The following is a 17,976-nucleotide window of genomic DNA, read 5'->3' as shown; positions in this document are numbered from 1 at the left end:
AGCCAATATTTATGACTAACGTGTATTAGTGTTACAAGTTAAATACTGCTTATATTGGATTTACACAGAAATTATATCTTATCGAGAGATTGAAAAGCTATGCTGTCCCTAATTCCTGAAGTCCTCATAATTACTTTTGTGGGAAGATCAAAAATAAATGTAAAAGAAAAAAAGTGATAACTATGAAAACCCCCAAGTTTTAGATTCCACAGCTTAATGCAAGATCACTCTGATTATACATGAAGCTCATAGCTTCCCTGAAGGTTGTAATGTGGGGTGACCTAGGTTTCTATTTTCAGATGGATTGATTTTTATACGGAAATTGCATATGTAAGTTTTGAACGTGCATTTGTGAATGAGTCACGGAGTAATAGCTTACAAATAAGCATTGTTTTAACACAAAGACTCTTTTTACAGAATGAAGATTTGTCTGTTGGTGTTGAGCTCCACCCATGTGCAGAGGGTCAGACGGGAACATGCTTAAATAGGGTCTCATTTCTCTTGAATTCTGTAAGTAATTAAGTTCCAGTCATTGAGTCATAGTAAATCAGATCAATTAAAAATGGGTTTTGGTCAGGTGCTCATGCCTATAATTCCAGTTACACAGGAGGCTCAGATTTGAGAATCATGGTTCAAAGCCAGGCTCATCAGGAAAGTCTACTGAGCCTTTTATCTTCAATTAACCAATAGGAAGCTGGAGATAGTAAAGTAACATCTTGAGAGGAAAAAGCCAAGCAAGGGTGTAGGACCCTGAGTTCAAGCCCCAGAAACTGGCGCGTGTCCTGTGCGTGCGCACGTGCGCATGCACGCGCGCGCACACACACACACACACACACGTTGGTAAGTTCCTAACAAAGTTTGCTAGAGACAAGGTCCTGATGTATATAAAAATTTACCATAAATACAGTTATAGATTCTTTGCAGATCAATCTTAGGTGCTGACTCGATTATTAAACTCTGTGAACCATTTAAGAAGGAGGACAGTAGAATTTACTTAGAATTTGTATATTCAGACCAAATGGTTTAAGAGGGACAAAAATCAAATATCCAGTTAGCCTGGATTTAGCACTTAGAGTGTGTTGTAACTTGAAAATTCAAGTTACAGTTTGTGCATTTAAATTGTTTCATTTACAAGGTGGGGCTGATAGTTTCTTTCAATAATGTGACACAGAGTTGGCATGAGAAAGAATGAAATTAATATAAACTAATTCTTTTTTAACATGTATTAGTAGTAGTAGTATTATCTTTAAGTAGTTGTACAAAGAAGTTCCCATTCTAGCTGGGCGCTGGTGACTCATGTCTGTAATCCTAGCTACTCAGGAGACTGAGATCTGAGGATCTTGGTTCAAAGCCAGCCCAGGAAGAAAAGTCCGTGAGACTCTGATCTCCAATAAAACACTAGAAAACCAGAAGTGGTGCTATGGCTCAAGCAGTAGAGCGCTTGCCTTGAGCTGAAGAGCTGAGGGGCAGAGTTCAAGCCCCATGACCGACAAAAAAAAAAAAAGTTCCCATTCTACAAAACAGTACAATATAAACTAATTCTATAAAATTATAAAATGTTTTATAAAATGTTAAAAATATAAAATGTTTTATAGCTCCCAATTCATATGCATATAGTACATAAAAATAATGTTTTCAATTAATATGTACTAAAGGAATATTTTCACTGTCAGTCTGCTTCAGGTGGCAAGTTTGTTTTCAACAGTGATGGGACAGTCACAAACGATGTGGTTAGAATTCAAGATTCTTACAATTCAGGTAAGTTTAACATTTGTATTTTAAAATCAGCATCAAATGGGCTGGGTGCTGGTGGCTCATACCTATAATCCTAACTTAGTAGTAGGAGATGGACACATGAGGGTTGCAATTTGAAGCTAGCTGAAGCAGAAAAAATTCCTTAGACCTTTATCTCCCATTAACCAGCAAAAAGCCAGAAGTAGAGGTATGGCTCAAATGGCATAGCACCAACTGTGAGCAGAAAAAGACAACTAAGAGCATGAGGCCATGAGTTCAGGCTCCAGTACCAGTACCCCCCAAAATAATATAAACAGAGGATGCATTTGTTTATTTTGTTTTAAAAGATATTAAATACTTTTGCTTTACTAGATGTGAAGTATTCAAATATATTAAAACTAGTTACAAAGAGATTCACTCATTTTAATCATTATTTTAACAGATGAAGTGCAGATCTCCAAACCAACTTCCTCATACTTTCAAGTAGAAACATACTTAGGAGTGAAAATGCAAATTCAATATTTCCCTGTGATGCAACTGTATGTTTCCGTGCCACCCAACCAATTCTCAGACACCGTGGGTAAGTCCTCTGGGTAGATTTCACTTCTTAGGGTATAATATGAATGTATTTTATTTACAATGATCTCTCAACAACACCAAACCAATAAGGCATTTTGACTTAGTGTTCCCTTCTGCACTGTAATAAAATAATGTCATCTTGTTCTTTGTAGTAAAGAGAGCTTTAGTCATCACAAAATTTATTTCCAAAGTTTTTTTTAAAGAAACTATTTAAATATTTATAAATTTCAAATTAAGGTTCTATTAAGTGACTATCAGGAAAATCACAGTACAGGTGAACAAATTTCTGAGCTCTGGAATTTGAGCCAAAGATCAATTGAATGGAATCAACTGACATGAAATTTGTAAAATGTAGGCATACATATGTGTATATGTAGACATATATCTATGTTATCTATCATCTATGTGTATAGAAATTATATATTTCCATCTATCTATCTACCTACCTAATATTTTCTGTCATCTGCCTGCTGGCCTATCATCTATCTATCTATCTATCTATCTATCTATCTATCTATCTATCTATCTATCTATCTATCTATCTATCATTCCTGTCATGTCCTGTCTAAGTATTTTCCTTTTTTTTTTTTTTTGTCGGTCGTGGGGCTTGAACTCTGGGCCTGAGCGCTGTCCCTCAGCTCTTCAGCTCAAGGTGAGCGCTCTACCACTTGAGCTACAGCACCACTTCCGGTTTTCTGGTGGTTTTATTGGAGATAGGAGTCTCACGGTCTCTCCTGCCCGGGCTGGCTTTGAACCGCGATCCTCAGATCTCAGCCTCCTGAGTAGCTAGGATTACAGGCGTGAGCCACCAGCACCCGGCCTGTCTAAGTATTTTCCTATCTTCTATCCATCACCTATATCATCTAACTATCCATCATCAGTCTCTTCTTCCTATCTGCCATCTCTCATGTCTATCTCTGCCATCCATCTATCATCTATCGATCTTCTTGACTATATCTTGGCTATATATTGGTAGGGCTTAAATGAGCACCTGCTATCATATCATATATCCATCTGTTGTCTACCTAACCATTTTTCCTCAGGTAGTTTCTGTAGGTGTTGATTTGAACACAGAACAGCAGTAAGGATTGAAACGCACAAGCTGAGAAGGCGGCAAATGTTATACTTTGCTCTGTGTTATTATTATGATACAGGGCTGTGCGGCTCCTACAACAACAAAGCTGAGGACGATTTCTTGTCCAGTCAGAATATATTGGAGAAGACGTCTCATGCATTTGCTAATTCTTGGGAAATGGCAGCCTGCCCTAAAGGAACCCCCTCGACATGCATCAGTATAGAAACAGGTAATAGTAACTGAGTAACAAATTGTTATTTTAGTATAGTGCTAGGGATTATGTACTTATTCTGATAACAATAAGAACATACCAGATAACCCTAGCTTTAGCTAAGGAAGATCAATGTTGCATTTTTTCTATACCCATTCTTTTGTGTCTTTCACAGTTTTCTCCACAAACTCAGAATAATAGGGTAAGAAGAGATTATAGAAGTCATCTGGTTTACTAGTAACCACTGGTGCACTTAGTGAACATGCCCCTCCTCCCCTGCCAAGGGCTACCGCTGTTTTATGACAGGGCAATTCCTGGGTCTAGCTGTCCTGACCACCTCTGCCATGTCTATCAGTAATATCACGCTCCAAATGAAGGTGTTAATACAACCTGACACTTACATGACTTTTCATAAAGATTTGAAGTTACTCTTGTATAAACTCAGAGATGGACACTGATAGGGCAGTCATCCCTATTAAAGTGCATGTGATAATGGATCCCAGAAAAGCTTTGTTTAATAGGAATGCTAATGGCTTCTGGCTCGCAAAATACTTTCAAAAACAATTGTCCTAAAATAGATAAAGCTGTTTAAAGCTGTTAAAATTTGCATCTTTTTAAAAATTAGTGAAACTAGTAGCTAAGCATAGTAGTATACTCCTGTAGTCCCAATTATGCAGTATAAGTAGGAGGATCACATTTCAAGGTACCATTTTTTTAACGTATGAGACACTATCTGAAAAAAGCTAAAGCAAAAAGGATTAGGGGCATTGCTCAAGTGGTAGAGCACCAGCCCAGCAAGCTTAAGGCCCTGCTAAATTTTTTTTAGACTGCTAAAAAAATTTAAGAAAGAAAAAAATTATGATGTTGTTGGTACTAATTCTGGGCAATTAATTTCTCTTCCAGAAAAGTTTGCTGAAAATAAATGTGGAATTCTTCTGGATTCAAGTGGGCCTTTTGCTTCCTGCCATTCAGTTGTGAACCCCAAATTCTATCACGAGGTGGGTGATAGAAATTTTGAGGAATACTTTACTAACCCTGACAACAACATATCAACATTTTCAAATGGCAGCCGCTGTCAGTAGGCTGAAGCATGAGCTTAATTTTAGCATTTGATTCCATTAATTTATTCAAGTATTAATATACCAATTTAAGGAAATAACACCACTCCATGATAACCCCAAATGCGAAAAACATATGCACTGCATTTTTCTTTGTCTTTTCCATGTTCTTTAATACAGGAGTTAATTAAATTTCTGTTTCAAATAGTTCAGTTGATATTTCTAGATGTTTCAGAGTCAATATTTGTTTCAGCGTGGAAGAGTAAGCAATGAATTGTTATCCTCGGTTTGCTGTTCTTGTGAATAATTTTAGAATGCAATGTAAATTTTTATTTTCAAAGGAATGCAACAAATACACTTGTTCTTGTGAAAACAGTCAAGAATGCCTGTGTACAATTCTAGACAACTATGTAAAAGCCTGTGCTGTCAAAGGAGAAAACATGGCAGGTTGGAGAGCCGGCCTGTGCGGTAAGTGATTTCCAGTAACTCAACCTGCGCCTCTGTTTCACTTTGTGTGTGTGTGTGTGTGTGTATGTGTGTGTGTGGCTGTGTGCAATTTTGTGTGAATATGAATGTGTATGAGAGATTGTGTGTATGCACAAGAGTGTATAAGTGTGAGTGTGTGGATGTATGTGAGTGATTGTATGAAAATGAGAGTGTATGAGAGACTGTACATATGTATGTGTGTGTATGTTGAGTGTGTATGTATATGTATGTAATTGTGATTATGTGTGTTATGCATGCACATTCCCAAATTTGTACCTCATAATTTTCAAAACTGAATTTCCTTTGTTTAATGCTACTGAGCCTTTCTTGAATTTCTTAATATGTGAAAATACTGTCTTTTAAAAATACTATCTTTAAGCAGTTGTAAAGGGATTTCCATTTATCAAAGCAGTTTATGAATGTAATGCCTCTTCAACATTTTCACCCATCCCTTCCCTCCTCATCCCTGCCCTCACTCTTCTTAATTTTGTAGCATATATATTGAATTCTTGACTGCATTCTCCCCCTCTTCTCCTCTTGGAGTCTGTTTTCCTGATATAGTTTAAGATATTGATATGTAAACAACACAAAATCTCTATGTATTTATATACACAATATTCTTTGATTTGTGTATGCTGAAATTTAAACAATAATCAGTTAATGTCTTTTAAGATGAGATTCTGTTGAATAAAATCTATTGAAAGGCCCCAACTATCATATTTATATGATCCTGCTTTGTGGTAAAATATTTATTGTACCCTTTCAATATGACTTCACAAAAATAGTTGATTTTACAGAAGAAAACAAAACCGCAATAAAAACCCAACAAACATCATAGAAATGCTCTCTTACATAACCTGAAAAATAATTCATAGCTAGTATTTAATTAATCAGTAAAGCCTAGCAAGTTTGCTTATAAAATCTCTGCATAACTCTTGATCACTTTTATACAAACTTAGCTCAAGAAACCACCTTTTATTTTTTTTCTTTTGAGTGATTGCAATAACCTTTAACATCTCCTCTTGGCTTCCTCTACTGCATCATGTCTACAGAAACCAGCGTATTCTTTAAAATAAAATCCAGTGGGATCCCAGTGGCTCATGCCTATAATCCTAGCTACCCAGAAGGCTGAGATCTGAGGACTGTGATTCAAAATCAGCCCAAGCAAAAGGGTCTACAAGACTCTTATCTCTAATTAACTACCAAAATGTCAGAAGTGGAGCTGTGGCTGTAGTGGTAGAGCATTAGCCTTGAGCCAAAAAGTGCTCAAGTTGAGTTCAAGCTTAATTACACACACACACACAAACACACACACACACACACACACACACACTATTCTCTATCTCTGGGCATCCTTCCTGATTTCATCTGCCTATTCTTTGGACTCATTTCAAACCAGGATTCTCAGATCTTAGCTCCCTGAGTAGCTGGGATTACATGCGTGAGACACTGGTTCCCAGCCATAATTTGTTATGAACAATCCACTATCATATCTATAAGTTTCAAGCTGAAGTACAAATGCTTTTACTTACAGGTTGAATAATATGAACATATGTTCATTATTTTTCTCTTTTGGTTTCTGTACCCCCAGAACAAACTTGTCCAAGTGGCCTCGTGTTCAAATACAATGTCAAAGCCTGCAATCGTACTTGCCGATCCTTGTCACAGAGAGACAGAAGCTGTGATTTAGAAGATGTTCCAGTTGATGGATGCACTTGTCCTGATGGAATGTACAAGGATAATGAAGGAAATTGTGTTCAGAAATCTCAGTGTGACTGCTATGTCAATGATGAAGTAGTACCACCAGGCAAACTCATCCATATTGATGACAATAAATGGTATGGGAGTCCATGTGTGTTGATTATGATAGGGACATCAAGAGTGGTTCGCTGAAGAGAAAGTCATTTGCTTGTATGCTGTCTCCTTTAGACTGACATATTTGTTTTCTTCCCTTCTGTGTCTTGTTTTTCTTTCTTTTTCTCGATTTCTCTTTCCTTTTTCTTTCTTTCTTCTTCCTTTCTCCCTCCCTCCTTTCCTTTTTCTTTTTATCTCTATTCTTTCTTGCCTTTCCTTTATATTTCTCATTCTTTCTCTATCCTCTTTCCCTCCCTTCCCTCCTTTTTTTCCCTTCCTCCCTCCCTCTTTCCCTTCCCTCCTTACTTCCTTTTTTTTCGGTTATTCAGAAACAAGAATTTAATTGACTTTTGTGCCCAGGTTAGCTTCAAACCTCAATCTTCAGATCTCGGCCTCCTAAGTAGTTAGGATTACAGATGGGAGCCATCAGCACCCAGCCATTATTTCTTATTTATGTTTGTTTGTTATTGCCTCTTTCATTCTTACAGAGTCATTGAGTCATAGTGATCATACATGGTATATCCTACTCTGCTTTGATTTGAAGACCAGTAGAAAAATAACCCAGCAGTTTTTATAAACAGAACCCAGAGGGATTTTATATTCAGACAATTCTTTTCAGCAATGTATAGCCATCTAGCTTTTTCTCAAGAGGCATCATTCACTATACAATCAAATGCTTCAATAAACAATATTCAAAAGTAAATATTTAATAACCAGAAAAAGTATCTTATTATTCAATAAGTAGGAGCTTAAGGAGATACTGAATAAGTAGCTCTGTCTGTGCTAGGCCTCGGTGCTGGCCACTGGAGTTACAAAACAATGAGGAAACATTGTCATGTACTCACAAAGTCAGCAAGATGTAAAAGGGAGTCGCACTATGACATACAACATGGTAAGCTAGATCAGCTTCTATTGCAGAAAATAAATGAGTTTTCCAAAGAGCTGGATTTTATTTTTGTGCTGCTACTGAGGCTAGAGCTCATGGTCTCACATTCTTTTCTTTCTTTCCTTCCTTTTCTTTCTTCCTTCCTTTCTTTCGTTTTTTTTTTTTGGTCAGTTGTAGGGTTTGAACTATGGGCGTGGGTGCTGTCCCTCGGCTCTTCAGCTCAAGGCTAGTGCTCTACCATTTAAGCCACAGTGTCATTTTCAGTTTTCTGGTTATTGGAGATAAGAGTCTCACAGACTTTCTTGCTTGAGCTGGCTTTGAACTGTGATACTCAAATTACAGGATTACAGGCAGGAGCCACCAGCGCCTGGCAGCCTCACACTCTTGCTTTGCCTTTTTACTCAAGGCTAGCTTTCAGCCACTTGAGCCACAGCTCCACTTCTGACGTGTGTGTGTGTGTGTGTGTGTGTCTTTCTATAATGTGTTTCTGATGTCTGTAGGACTTTTTTGCATTCCCACAGTACTTATAAAGCTAGAACTTAATATTTGGTATGTTTTATATGTCTTCTGGGGACTGTGTCTTATTTATCCAACTATCTTTGACATTTAATGTTTATATACGTAATTTCCTTTTCTTCACAGTGTCTGCCGAAATGGAATGCTCCTTTGTCAGACCCCACTTGATTTAACTCTACGTAAGTGTTGATACCACGGTACAAGTTTAAACATTGTGAAAGATGCATAAAATATTGATCTTTTTCATAAGTATTAAAAAGGTATTTAGGTCTATCTAATCTAAAATATAGGCATTAGATATTCAGATCAATAAATATCTAAAATAGATCAAGAGACCTTGGATCAACAAGAACTTTTTCCTTTTACAGAAAATTGCACTGGCGGGGCTGAGTATGTGGACTGCAAGGATCCGAAGGCACAAAGAAGATCTGACAAAACATGTAGCACGCGGAACATACCCGCTTTTGATGTAAGTTGTATGGTACTAGGGGGCTGGCCTTTAAAACTTTTAATTTTTTTAAAGTTAAAGGAAATTAAAACATTTAAGAAATAAAAAGGAATGTTGGTATATTTTTATAGATAGATAGATAGATAGATAGATAGATAGATAGATAGATTCATCCAGTGTGGGCTCCTAACGTAGATTTAGTGTATTTTTGAACTTGATGATTTATGGACTTGAACTTGATGCTGAGAGCATAATAACAAGATTACAGCCATAGCTCATTGTGCCTATTTTACGTTTATTCTTGTAGGATGACCTGCCTTGCAAACGTGGGTGCTATTGTCCCGTGGGAATGGTGCGGAACTCTAAAGGGAGATGTGTGCTTCCAGATGACTGCCCATGTTCTTTTGGTGAACAAGAATACGAACAAGGGAGTGTAACTGCTGTTGGTTGTAATGAGTGGTGTGTAATCAAGGATTTCTATTTTATTGGTTTGGATATTTTTAAAAATGTAGTTTCCTCTTATCTCCTTTTCTATGGGAAAGAGAAAGTCATACCATAGACTGAGAAAAAAAACAAATGTAATGTGTGAAAGATGCTGGGAGTTTTGTTGTGGTAGTTTGTGTTTGTTTGGTTTTCTTTTGTTGTTTGTGCTTGGGATTTGAACTCAAGGCAGGTGCTCTAGCATCTGAGCCACATTCGAAGCCTTGTTGGCTGTAGCTAATTTGTATTTTTTCATGCACGCCAATACTGGGGCTTGAACTCAGGGCTGAGGTTCTGTGTCTTATCGTTTTTCCTCAAGGCTGGCATTCTGCATTTGAGCCAGTTTCACTTCTGGTTTTGTTTGTTTTTTTGGTTTGGTTTTGGTTGTTCATTGGGAGTAAGAGTGTCATGGACTTTCCTGTTCAGGCTGGCTCTGAATCACAATCTGGGTGGTTCAAAGAATCTGGGATCTCAGAGTAGCTAGGGTTAACAGGCATGAGCCACAGTATGTTTTGCAGAGAGTCTAGTGTTTATAATCATGCTGGCCTAGGTCACGATACTCCTGTGATGCTTCTCTGGGAGCTGAATTGACAGGTATATACTACCACACCCAGGCCTCATCAGTTGAGATCTATCTATCCTTGTGAACTTTATAGCTTAGCCTTGAATCACAATCCTCCAGAGTAGCTGAGATTATAGACTTGAGCCACTGTGCCCATCAAAAGTTGATGTATTTTGAAGAAAGAAACTTTATACGGCAATTATGTTGTAATGAACATCAGACAATAGGAGGACACCTACAGAATCTAAGTAAAAAAGAAAAAAGAAATATCATTACTGCTTCTTTACAAAAGCAAGCTGAAGATAAAAACCTGGGAAGAATAATTGTGACACTCTTCATTTTTCTCCTTTAGCACTTGCATTAACGGATCTTGGAACTGCACACAGAATGAATGTCAGACCACCTGCCACATCTACGGGGAAGGGCATGTTAGAACTTTTGATGGAGAAAGTTACAGCTTTGATGGTCTCTGCCAGTACACATTTCTTGAGGTAATTATGAGTATATTTCATGTCAACCTTTCTATTCTTAATTATTATTCCTTTCTAGCTGAGTTCTTGGGAATTCTATTCATTCTATTCTTTATATACCATAGATCCCTATATATCCCATTCTATTCTATATATCCCAGTTGCATTTCTTGCTTTTTGACTATAAGTGTCTCACAGATTTTCCTGCCCAGGATGGCTTCGAACTAGGATCTTCAGGTCTCTGTCTCATAAGTAGCTAGGATTATAGGCATGAGGGAGCCATCAGTTTCTATCTTGAGTATAGGCTTTTTACAGGCAGTTAAACTATTAAACTACTTCTACGTACCATCCAATGGATGAAATTAGCATTGATTTGTATTTTTACTTTAGTTTTGGTGAAATACCAGGTTTTATTTAAATCATGGAGGAAAAGGAAACCCTTTTAACCAATTATTTATTTGCAGAATGTACATGTAAGTTAAAACTAGAAACACATGTAATTTACACGGTCATTTATCTGTGGTATAATTCTAAATGTGTAGAATTAATAGAAGAGGGAAGTGTCAACACAAGTTAATTAGATTGCACCAAGCCAAGGCTACCTAGCCATAAATGCATTGCTCTATGGAAATTCCATCACACAATGAGTTTAAGCATCATGCGTAATGAAGTGTTTGCCTGACATAGATAATAATAATAATAGATAAGAATATAATAATATATTATAATATTATAAATAAATATGCCTGATATTTATGAGCAGTTATAATCTCATTCTCCCCCCCTCCCAGGATTATTGTGGTCGAGAAAATGGTACCTTCCGCATTCTAACTGAGAGTGTTCCATGCTGTGAAGATGGGCTGACATGCTCCAGAAAAATCGTGGTTGCTTTTCAGGTACAAATCACTTTATCTGTTATCTACTTTTTCTCTCAGGTCAGAGGCAGCCAAATGAAACCGGTCTCATCTCTTTTCATTTGTAGGATCATAACATTGTCTTGCAAGAGGGAAAAGTAACCGCAGTTAAAACCACGGAAAGTAAAGAATGTGAACTTGCCACCAAAACCTACTCCATCCACACTGTTGGCCTGTACTTGATTGTGAAACTTGCAAATGGAATAATCCTGATTTGGGACAAATACACAAAGCTATCTGCTATTCTGGATCCACGCTGGCATGTATGTGCACAGAAGCCAAGTAGTTTCTTGTTCTTGAAATTTTTAGAAGTTCAGTGGTATAGAGTAGGCTAATTGTGGGGTGTCTGTTACTGGAAGAAAACTTTCTCTTCATCTTTATCATGAACTAAATGCTATCAAAGATAATAAAATGTGGTGAAAAGGTTAATACAACTGGCTTGAGGCATTTATTTGAGCCATGTTTGGTTACCTGAGATTATCACATGATAGGATTTTTGAAGTGGTTACTTCAAAATTTGAATTAAATGGATTCCTTGTAGCTAATAGTCTTAAGAACCTCAGAGAATACACATTCTTAATTTGAAATTTGTGAATATTATTGTTCATTTTTAAGGCATTTATTCCACTTGACCCTAGGTTATTTTGCCATATCAGATAACTGTGTTGAATGGGAAGGAATCTTATCTACAAATTCTGATTACTCTGCCCCTCACACATTTGGGGTTCACATAGACTCATGGTATAGTTTATATAATTGTGATATTTATCAGCTTAAATTTCTGTCTCTCTATCATCTATCAATAATTTATTTGTCCTTATCTATCATCTAATATCCATCCATTTATCATCCATAATTGTGGTACCTGTTGAGTTATGTATGTATGTATCTATCTTATCTATGTGTATCATCTATGCAAATATTTCTCATTTATCTCTCTTCAACATCATTATCTAGCTATATGTGTATCATTTATCTGTCATCTATGCATCTATCATCTATCTCTATGTATCATTTATCATGCAAATGTTTCTCATCAGTCTTCAGCATCTAGATATATGTGTATTACTTATTTATCCATCATCTATCCATCTGTCATCTGTCTATCATCTATTCATCTATCATCTATCTATCTGTCTGTCTGTCTGTCTTTCTGTCTCTTCTGTCATCTTCTAGCTATGTGTATACCATGTATCTATCTATCCATCCATCTATCTATCTATCATCTGTCTCTCTGTCTGTCTACCCACCTACCCTTCTGACCTGCACAGCTCCTTCTGACCTCCCCTCTCTGCCGCACACAGGGCCAGGTGTGCGGCCTCTGTGGGAACAACAATGGCGACCTCAAAGACGACTTCACCACCAGGCACTCCTCGGTGGCTGGCGGCGCCCTGGAGTTTGGGAATAGTTGGAAAACAAGTCAAGAGTGCTCGAACACGGTCACCCAGAGCTTCCCGTGTGACTCCAACCCATACTGCAAAGCATGGGCTGTGAGGAAGTGCGAGATCCTCCGGGACAGCACCTTCCAGGCCTGCCACAGCAAGGTAGCCTGGGGAGCGGTGGTGGGGGGGGAGCCCGCGGCTGGGGGCTGGGGGGGCGGGGCTCCCCTCCTCCCCCCTCCCCCTCCTCCTCCCCCTGCTCACCTGCCTGCCCTGCCCAGGTCGACCCCACCGCCTACTACGAGGCCTGCGTGGAGGAGGCCTGCGCCTGCGACGTGGAGGGCAAGTACCCCGGCTTCTGCACGGCCGTGGCCACGTACGCGGAGGCCTGCAACGCCGCAGGGGTGTGCGTCTCCTGGCGGAAGCCCAGCCTGTGCCGTGAGTGCGCTGCGCGGGGAGGGAGGGAGGGAGGGAGGGGGAAGCGGGGCCCGGCCTAAACCCAGCCTAAACCCAGCCTAAACCCAGCGTGGGACGCTGCTCTTAGGGCTCAGGTTTAGTCGCAGAACTTCTTGCGGTTACCCCAGCGGTGCTGGTGCTGCGGGATCACACTGTCATTCTAGCTGCTCCGGGCTGAGAGCCCAGGCTCAAAGAAGCCAGGAAAGTCTGCCCGACGCTCCTCTCCCAACCAACTACCCAAAGACCAAGTGGAGCTGCCGCCCCGGGGGTGGGGGGCGGGGGGGTGCTAGCTTGGAGCACAAGAAGCGCAGGGACAGCACCCAGGTCCCGAGTTCAAACCCCAGGACCTGCACGAAGAAGAAGAAAGAAGAAAAGGAGGAGGAGGAGGAGGAGAGGAGGAGAGAAGAAAAAGGAATTACCAATAGAAAAGATCTCTTATTCATACTTAGATGCACAATGAACTTTATATCTCTCTTGGTATATAAATATATCCCTGAACATTATTTCACATATACTGTGTGTGTGTGTGTGTGTATGTGTATACACATGTGTACCTACCTGGGCTTTATATTCTGGGCCTAGGAGCTGTCCCTTAGCTTTTTCACTCAAGGCTGGCACTCTTCCACTAGATCCACACCTCCATTTCCTCCTTTTTGCTCTTTTTTTTTGGGGGGGGGGGTCCGGTCGTGGGGCCTGAACTCTGGGCCTGGGCGCTGTCCCTCAGCTCTTCAGCTCAAGGCTAGCGCTCTACCACTTGAGCCACAGCGCCACATCCGGCTTTTTTCTTTTTGCTTACGTGGTGCTGAGGAATTGAACCCAGGGCCTCATGCATGCAAGGCAAGCGCTCTACCACTGAGCCACCTTCCCAGCCCCTCCTTTTTGCTCTTAATTGGAGGTTAATCTCATGGACTTTTCCAGCCCAGGCTGGCTTTGAACCATGATCCTCAGATCTCAGCCTCCTGAGTGGCTACTGAGAGTAAGCCACAAGCCACCAGCTCATACATACTCTTAATTGAAAACCTCACACATTTTCCCCTTGAAGTTTTTTTTTTCACAGAGCTCCATGGAAGATAAAGTATTAATGGAATCTAAAATGAATCTTGACATATATGAAGCATAACTTTAATAGAAATCAGTACACACTTTCCCTCCAAGCATGCAGTACAAGGAAAAATCTCCTAAATGAGATGTATTCAAATAGAACACTTAACTTTCCTCATTTTATCTGTAGTGTTTGGCATTATATGACTTCTTGAACTGATTGATTTGGGAACCATTATTTAAACTATCACATATTAAAACCTTACTGAAAACTATCATATACCGACATTTTAACTTAATTTAGCAACTTTTATATATTAAATTATCATACATTAAGAATAATGACAGGCTTAAGACAATTTTTTCAGCAGATTTTTTACAACTTAAGCTTGAACATTAAACTGTAATCTAAGGCACCTCCAAATGTGAAAAATAGTTATTTCTTTTTCACTTCAAAACTATCTTCATGTGATATCTCAACTTATTTTCAACTTATAAAGCTCTCACTTTTTAGTGAATTGCCTTGGCTATGTGCCCAAACCTAATTTAGAAAAACTAAAAACATGGGAAGAGGCAGAATGACACATCCTTTAGCTACTTTATTATTCATATCATCTAAGATCCCTTTAAAAATGCTTTGGATGAAGATACTTTGTCCCTCTAATATGAACTGTGGACTTGAACCCCTTTGTACAACTACTTAGAAAAATAAATGTAATAAAAATGCTTTGGAGAACAAAGGGTGAAAATGATCATGACAATAATCTGCTATCATTGTTTACAGCGGTGTACTGTGATTACTACAACACCCCTGGAGAATGCAGTTGGCATTACGAACCCTGTGGTACAGTGATGGCTAAAACATGCAAAGATCGGGTCATTGGCCAGAAGTTTTCTGCACTTTTAGAAGGTAAGACATTTTAAGAATAGCCACAAAGTCCTGCAAATGATGTCCTTTTTGTTGTTGTTGTTGACTCTCAGTTTTGAATTCAGAGCCTGGCTACTGTCCCTTAGCTTTTTTTTTTTTTTTCTCAAGGCTGGTATACTACCACTGTGCTACACCTCTACTTCCTGCGTTTTGCTGGTTCATTGGAGATAAGGGTCTCATGGATTTTCCTGCCAAGAATGTCAGGCGTGAGCCACTAGTGCTCAGCTGTCTATACTTTTTTTTAAAAAAATTAAGCAATGTAGTTTGATGAGAAGTGAGTTTCAGAATGCAACATAGAATGCGATCTGCTATATCTCATCTTTAAGGATCATGTTATTCTTAAGTACCCTAGAGAGAAAGAAGTGACAGGAAAACCAAAGGATACTAAAACTTCATGGCTGTACCAGTGATGTGACCTAGGTTATGAGATATTTTCAGCATGTTTTAATGTGACTTGTACATCTTTATTTACTCTTGTACAAAGTAGATGTTTGGGATTCATATTTTAAGCTACATCCCTGGTGTGTGTGTATGTGTGTGTGTGTGTGTGTGTGTGTGTGTGTGTGTGTATGTGTGTGTATATGCGCACATGTGCTGGTCCTGGAGCTTGGATTCAGGGCCTGGGTACTGTTCCTGAGCATTTTTGTGCTCAAGGCTAGCACTCTACCACTTGAGCCACAGCTCCACTTCCAGCTTTCTCTGAGTAATTTATTGGCGATAGAGTCTCACTGACTTTCTTACCTGGGCTGGCTTCTAATCGTGATCTTCATATCTCAGTCTCCTGAAATTACAGGGTTGAGTCACTGTTACCCAGATCCATGGTCTGTTTTTTATTCAACATCATGCAAGTTGCTCAAATAGCAAATCATTTAAAAATGCTAGAGGGATCTGGGTACCAGTGACTCACCCCTGTAATCTTACCTACTTAGGAGGCTGAGATCTGTAGATCACGGTTCGAAGCCAACCAGGACAGGAAAGTCTGTGAGACTCTTATCTTCAGTTAACCACTAAAAAGCCAGAAATGGAGCAGTGACTCAAGTGGTAGAGTGCCATCCTTGAACAAAATAGCTCAGGGACAGCTCCCAAGCTGTGAGTTAAAGCCCTAGGACTAACACACACACACACACACACACACACACACACACACACACACAATACTTGAGGGAACAACTTAATTGATCCTAGTTAAGAAGTTTTGGAGTTTGATGCTTCAGGACCAAAGAACTTGAATTCTGTTCCATTTATATATTTTTTCAGCAGGACTGTGAGTTTTTGCTATCGTCTACGTCAGTTTGTGGAATTGTGCAAGTAACTTTACAGGTGTGTAATGCATTCAGGATGGGTTTCTAGAAACAGAAATGAATTTAGGGTCATTTGTGCTTGTAGGTTGTTATGCCAAGTGCCCAGAAAGTGCGCCCTACCTGGATGAGAACACCATGAAGTGCGTGGGTCTGTCGGAATGCAGCTGCTTCTATAATGATGTTATACCAGCAGGGGGCGTCGTGCAAGATGATTGTGGAAGAACATGGTACGTTCTCTATGCACTTTTCAATAAGCAGTTGATTCTTTTTATTTTTTTATTTTTGCTCTTTCATTTAGAAAAGCAAGGAAACTTTCCCTCAACTTCAAAAGGTTTTACAAGGGGATTACAATTTCACATGTCCATCTAAGTGTCCAACTCTTCTTGCTTAGAGTCATTTGTCCTCCTGTTCTTTCCCTCCCCTCCCCAGACTCATTTCCCATTTCCCACTTCTTTTATCACATAGCGACATTGGTTATTCTGGCTGAATTTGTCCCCTGGTCCCTTTTTAATCATCCAACTCTCTTTATGCTCCCTTCTCCTCTTACAGTCTTATTTCAGCATCCTGGTACTCATTTGGTTAAACTGTCAAGTTGTTCAAAAACTCTTCTCCATGGAGATTTATCCATGCTTATAGCACAGTCCAGTAACTCATATATATAAGTATTTACTTCTATGATGTTTACATGGGAAGCTATATTTTAGGGCTAGAATCTACAGATTGAAAAAATATTATGTGTCTTATATTTCTGGACCTGGCTTACTTTGCTCAGTATGATTTTTCATCATGGGTGAATTTTAACTTTGTTGTTTCCTTTTCCCCCTCATTTTATTAGTATATACTGTACAAATTAATAATTTGTATAATTGTAATTTCATGTTGGTATCTCCAAACAGGTATATAATGCACACTGATAAATTTATCTGTTGTTCTTTCTTATTCCTTGTGTGTGTGTGTGTGTGTGTGTTTGTGTGTGTGTATGTGTGTGTGTTGCACTCAGGGCCTGGGTACTGTCCCTGAGGTTTTGTTCTACCATTTGAGCCATAGCTCCACATTCAGCTTTTTGGTGGTTAACTGGAGAGAAGAATCTCACAGACCTTCCTGAGCTGGCATCAAACTGTCATCTTCAGATCTCAGCCTCATGAGTAGCTAGGATTAGCGAGAATGAACCACTGGGGTAAAGCCCCTTTCCTTTTTTCTAAAAGCAGTTTTAAAGTATTTCATTATTCTATTTTCATACTGTGTATGGAGTACTCTTGACCCCTCTCCAATCCTGTTTCTTGTGTGCTTTGATCATTACGAAATGGGAAGGCTTTAAATTCAGTTTATGCCAGTTATGTTATCTTGTATTTTCAAGAAATTCACAGATCAACTAATGATCAATTAAATATTACATTTAACAATGATAGATGTCAGAAAAGAAAATATCACTCTGTAGTTTTAGGGAAAATATTGGAATTTTATCAATGTAAAGGGATTTTTACAGGATTCCTAAGAAGAAAACACAAACATGAGGTTGTACTTGGGCCATTTGTCCATGAACCTGGTTTGAACCTGGTAATTTAGGGGCTGACTTCACAGCTCGACTAAAAACCATT

The 17,976-nt window shown here is 38.9% G+C and overlaps 1 protein-coding gene across 1 annotated transcript in view; it reads left to right on the top strand.

Moving 5' to 3' along the window:
* Window positions 1–17,976, top strand: part of LOC105987467 (mucin-19-like) — a 62,621-nt gene that overhangs the window by 16,637 nt on the left and 28,008 nt on the right. The window contains exons 14-30 of the mRNA XM_013018725.1: window positions 418–510; window positions 1,674–1,758; window positions 2,177–2,314; window positions 3,468–3,617; window positions 4,503–4,597; window positions 4,999–5,125; window positions 6,735–6,981; window positions 8,526–8,578; window positions 8,768–8,868; window positions 9,155–9,306; window positions 10,242–10,380; window positions 11,151–11,255; window positions 11,342–11,536; window positions 12,578–12,817; window positions 12,934–13,090; window positions 14,934–15,059; window positions 16,464–16,605. Of these exons, the coding sequence (XP_012874179.1) occupies window positions 418–510; window positions 1,674–1,758; window positions 2,177–2,314; window positions 3,468–3,617; window positions 4,503–4,597; window positions 4,999–5,125; window positions 6,735–6,981; window positions 8,526–8,578; window positions 8,768–8,868; window positions 9,155–9,306; window positions 10,242–10,380; window positions 11,151–11,255; window positions 11,342–11,536; window positions 12,578–12,817; window positions 12,934–13,090; window positions 14,934–15,059; window positions 16,464–16,605 (2,345 nt within the window). The remainder of the gene's footprint in view (window positions 1–417; window positions 511–1,673; window positions 1,759–2,176; window positions 2,315–3,467; window positions 3,618–4,502; window positions 4,598–4,998; window positions 5,126–6,734; window positions 6,982–8,525; window positions 8,579–8,767; window positions 8,869–9,154; window positions 9,307–10,241; window positions 10,381–11,150; window positions 11,256–11,341; window positions 11,537–12,577; window positions 12,818–12,933; window positions 13,091–14,933; window positions 15,060–16,463; window positions 16,606–17,976) is intronic.

This window comes from Dipodomys ordii, unplaced genomic scaffold, assembly GCF_000151885.1.
Source record: "Dipodomys ordii isolate 6190 unplaced genomic scaffold, Dord_2.0 Scaffold42, whole genome shotgun sequence".
Lineage (NCBI taxonomy): Eukaryota > Metazoa > Chordata > Mammalia > Rodentia > Heteromyidae > Dipodomys > Dipodomys ordii.
The sequence above is the reverse complement of the archived record's forward strand: the minus strand, read 5'-3'. Positions and strand labels throughout refer to the sequence as shown.